General features: G+C 32.3%; 1 protein-coding gene across 1 annotated transcript; it reads left to right on the top strand.

The window, feature by feature from the left end:
• Positions 1-1543: 1543 nt before the first annotated feature.
• Positions 1544-3488, top strand: LOC133284899 (uncharacterized). Its single transcript, XM_061482034.1, has 3 exons — positions 1544-1637; positions 1816-1879; positions 3048-3488. Exons 1-3 carry the CDS (start codon positions 1581-1583, stop codon positions 3269-3271), a joined length of 345 nt encoding a protein of 114 aa, XP_061338018.1. The 5' UTR covers positions 1544-1580; the 3' UTR covers positions 3272-3488.
• Positions 3489-4384: the final 896 nt, after the last annotated feature.

Genomic DNA, 4384 nt, shown 5'->3' with positions numbered 1-4384 from the left:
AAGCTTTGATAAGGACTTACAAATGGAGGAATTTTTTTTGTTTTTTTTGTACAATGATAGTAACGAGATTTGAATCTATCACTTTACATAAATTACGAAAAAATTTAATATACAACCGTTGCACTGAGATTTCAGTGCAACATTTCAGTGCAACAGTCATATTATAATTACATATTGCGAGAATTTCGGAGAGTACATAGTTATAATATTAACTTTTTTTTTTCTCTTCAGAAATTGTCAGCTGAAATAGAAAGAGGAAAAAAAATATTTAATATAATAACTACGTACTCAGTGCAATAATTATAATTAGGGGTGAAACTGGGTCGGGTCAGGCCGGGCTGGTCTACAGGGGTCTACGGCTCGGCCTACGTCAGGCCAGATCTGACCTAGTATATTTCGTAAAATAGGTCAGGCTTGGGCATTGAAAAAGCTTGTTTAATAAATAGGCCGTAGGCCCACTTTAACAAGGTCTGACCTATAAGCCTACAAGCCGGCCTATATTATACTTTTTATTTTAAATAAAATAAAATAGAATAAGTATTCCTTGAAGAAAAAACAAAATATATAAATTCAATCAATTGAATTGTTTATAACTTAATTATATTCGATTATATTTTAATAGAAATCTGACTTTATTTCTTATGTAAGAGAAACCAACATCTCAACATGCCAGATTGTATATATGAATATATTAAAAAGTTTTTGGGAAAGTTATACTTACTACAAGTATAATGATGTGTTTGTTGGATTCATGTAGTTATTTTAATTTACATAATATGAATTTGTTTGTTGGATCTGATGAAATATGTATTATTTAATTTGAACATTTTGCTTTTGAAAGTGATTCAAATGCAGATTGTGATGAGTTTTGTTGTGATTCATAATTCTATTTGGACGATGAAATTGTGACTTTTGGTTTAGCAATAGAATTTGAATATTTTGTGAAGTTGATTCATGGTTCTGCTTGGAAGTTAAAAATTAATAGGCTAACGGGCTAGGCCAGACCATTTGTTTTTTTATAAACGGGCTAAGTCAGGCTAACAATTAGACTCTTACTAGGCTTGGGCCAGGCCAAATTGAATTTTTTGACATAGGCTTGGACTTTTTGAGGCAAAGCTTGACTCAACCCAGCCCACTTTCACCCCTAATTACAATAGACCGTCACTTAATACTCAACAGTTATACTTAAAATGCTCTTGCAAATTATATATATTCCTCACCATTAGGATAATCATAGTGACTTACAAATGGAGGAATTTGCACAAACATCGAGTTCAGCTAACCCAACACTGATCAGTTCAACCGTTGTAAATCTAAAAAAAAACACTACTATTTTTTATGAATAACATTACACATTATCGGGCTAGAGGGTTGACCCGCCTCGCCCAACCCAAAGCCTTAGCTAATCTTATTCGTTGGCCCAGCCTAAAATCAAACCGGCATTCGAACAAATACCATAAACAGTACTTGAATTCGGGTCAACCCGATCAAGAATGGGCCAGCCTAAGATTCCGCTCGGGTCCTTAAGCCCCTCAGCGAGTGTCAGTTCCGTTCCCGCAGTAGAAGTTGGAGTATTCAAAATGGCGTGCCTCGCCGTTCCTCCTCTGCGTGCTTCATCAATACTATTACTAACCAAGGTACTTTCTCTCTGTACACATAACCCTAACTTCGTTCAATTTGGTTCCTCTCAAAAGTAGAAATGGATTAAAGTAGCTTTTTAGAGTCTTAAAATGCTTTTTCCATTAGTGTATAATAATTATCAACTTTCAACTTCCCACACCGATCAAAATTCTCTTTGTAATGACTTGCCAACAGGGAGTGCATCAATTAGATTTTGCTCTGGCTAGACTTTCAAGCAAAGCAACAACAGTTAGTGCAGGTTTTTCTTCTAAATTACCCTGCATTTCTGAGTTAGAAACATAATTTAAAGAGCTTTTCACTCTTTCTGCATTATAACTGTTTTATAACTGACTTTGATTTTAGTCTTAATGTCTTTACTTAGCTTAGCTATTTAACTCTACGGTGGTGCTCATGGTAGCTTATTACACTAACACAAGCTCACTGCCAGGATCTTGGAATATTTTTTTTCTTGTAATTAACAGAATGCGAAAGTATCATTTAGCATTAATTAATATATCAAATTTAAGCTTGATCATGTTGGCTTCTTGGAAGTGAATCACTGTTAGGGTGGAACTGCTAAAGCCATTTACTGGTTATTAGGTTGGATTAGAGTTTTGAATCTGCTTCTTAATTTTGGGACATACTTTTAGATGTGCACTGAAAAGAAATGTCTGTAGAATGTGTTATAAGTTTCCAGTTTATGGAGGGAGGTCATCCATGAGCAAGAAGATGATAAAAAGAAAAGTCATATCTTGTGGGGAAAAAAAAAAAAAAATCTATGAAATATAAAATTTTACAATGTTCTAAGATGCAGGCTGGGTTTGAAATTTTTTCTGTGATTTGTTAATTGTGTAAAATTGCTGATGCCTTGGCTGCTTTGGATGGAAATTTACTCCAGATTTCATAATTATCCAGGGTGCATTGACATTCTTTTAGGCACCGTGTCCTCGTTTGATTTGCTGAGTGTGCTCGTTTTGATTTGTGAATTATTTTAGGCACTGTGTCCGCATCTGTATTTGACCAAGATTAAACCTGGTGAAAGAATTGTCTTGGTGGAGTTAATTTTCCCTTCTAGATTTCTCTTGTCCTCTGTCACCCCCTTCTTCCATTTGGATATTTTATATATATCATAAAACAGGCATAGTAAGATGCTGTGATGAATATGAGAAATTATAAAGCAAAAATGAAAGCAAAATAGTCTTATCATGTCGGCTACACTACATCCACATCACCATGTGTGTGGGCCCGCGTCATGCACATGTTTATCATGCATATATTTGTGCTAGCTTCAACTTGAGGATTCAGATTTCAGACATAGGTATATTTTGGAAGTTATATGGAAGGCAGAATTTGTGGCAGTGTTTTGAATACTTGCATCATGTTTGTGCTTAGGCTTTTTAATCTGACAGTATATGTCATATTTGCAGCTCAAAAGATTATTGGATCTTGCAGTTCAAAAAAACACATATTGTCCTTGAAAGGAAACTGTCGATGTTGCTTGATGTCATGCGCAAGATTTCTTCATGAAACTTCCTCAAATAAAGGAAGCTGTCAACATTGCACTGAAATAGTTATATCTGGGTATTGGGTGGGACCTGATGCTGATGATGGGTGGGGATTTGTGGAAGCTGTAATTAATCAAATGACTTGATCTTGTTTATTTTAGATAAGAGTTGATTTTGCTTCATGTATATCAAAGATGTAAGTGGCAGTGTGGCTCTCGGTAAGCTGACCACAGTTCTATTTCTCAAAGGCTCCATAAACTAACCAGTCTTTTTGAAATTTTGAGAGTATCATGTGTAAACAGATACTGGAGAGGCATATCTGTTATTGAAAGAGTTAGTGAAGGCTTGATAGATGGGTTTTGATGGGTGTGCTCGTTTTGATCTGTGAATTATTTTAGAATCTAATACATTAAATAAAACAAAGGTTATGCATGTATTTCGATATTATGTGTCATTTCCAAATATCTTTTTTCTCCATGCTCATATAATAAGTTATAAATCTTTCATATATTTTTTTTGGTATTTGACAATCAGAAATAACTTAAATAAATTAATCAATATAATATTAATTACAATTCAATCAAACAAATTCAAGAAATATATAATAATTATCTCGTCCCTATGTAATTAATCAAATGTAGAAATTATATTAGAACAATTATTTAATTCAATTACAATTAAATAATCAACTAATTTAAAAAATATAGAAATTTATATAGAAATTTTATTTAATAATTTCAATTACTATATTGATTCAAAGTTTTCAAATTTTAGATTATAAAGATTCACACTCAATTTCTTTTTCATTTTTTTCATTTTATTCGCGATGCGTTATTTTGTTTACGGTTTATTTTTTCATTTTAGTTTAATTCAACTTTATTTGATTTAGTTTTTCATATTTTCTGTTCTCTTATCTTCTTTCTCTGCGATAAGTTTTTGTTTTGCTTTTTTTTTTTCATTTCCTTTGAGTTATTATTTTTTTGATATGTTTTAAATATAAATGGTTTATACTATTAAATTTTCTTAGATGCTTTTCATTCTTTCATATTAGATTATTTTATTTATGGTTTAATCCTTTTGTTTTTATTCAATTCTTTCCTTACAATTTCATCTTTTTTACATATTTCATTTTCTTTGTGTTTTTTTCTGAGGTGCGATTTTTTTCCCCTTTGTGTTTGGTACAAGAGAAATTTTTTGTTGACCGGGAATCATGATTAATGGGAATTCAGTAGAAATTGATTTTACTTGGAATCTTACGA

Source organism: Gastrolobium bilobum, unplaced genomic scaffold (assembly GCF_033153095.1).
Source record: "Gastrolobium bilobum isolate Gb01-03AN ecotype WA unplaced genomic scaffold, APGP_CSIRO_Gbil_v1 utg15403, whole genome shotgun sequence".
Lineage (NCBI taxonomy): Eukaryota > Viridiplantae > Streptophyta > Magnoliopsida > Fabales > Fabaceae > Gastrolobium > Gastrolobium bilobum.
This window is presented reverse-complemented; position numbering and strand designations above follow the sequence as displayed.

What these genes read in the sequence shown, in the direction of transcription:
- LOC133284899 (XM_061482034.1), top strand. Translation starts at nt 1,581, where the DNA reads ATGGCGTGCCTCGCCGTTCCTCCTCTGCGTGCTTCATCAATACTATTA. An exon ending in CAATACTATTACTAACCAAG is followed by an intron (nt 1,638 to 1,815) that starts GTACTTTCTCTC and finishes ACTTGCCAACAG; the next exon opens with GGAGTGCATCAATTAGATTT. An exon ending in AGCAACAACAGTTAGTGCAG is followed by an intron (nt 1,880 to 3,047) that starts GTTTTTCTTCTA and finishes TCATATTTGCAG; the next exon opens with CTCAAAAGATTATTGGATCT.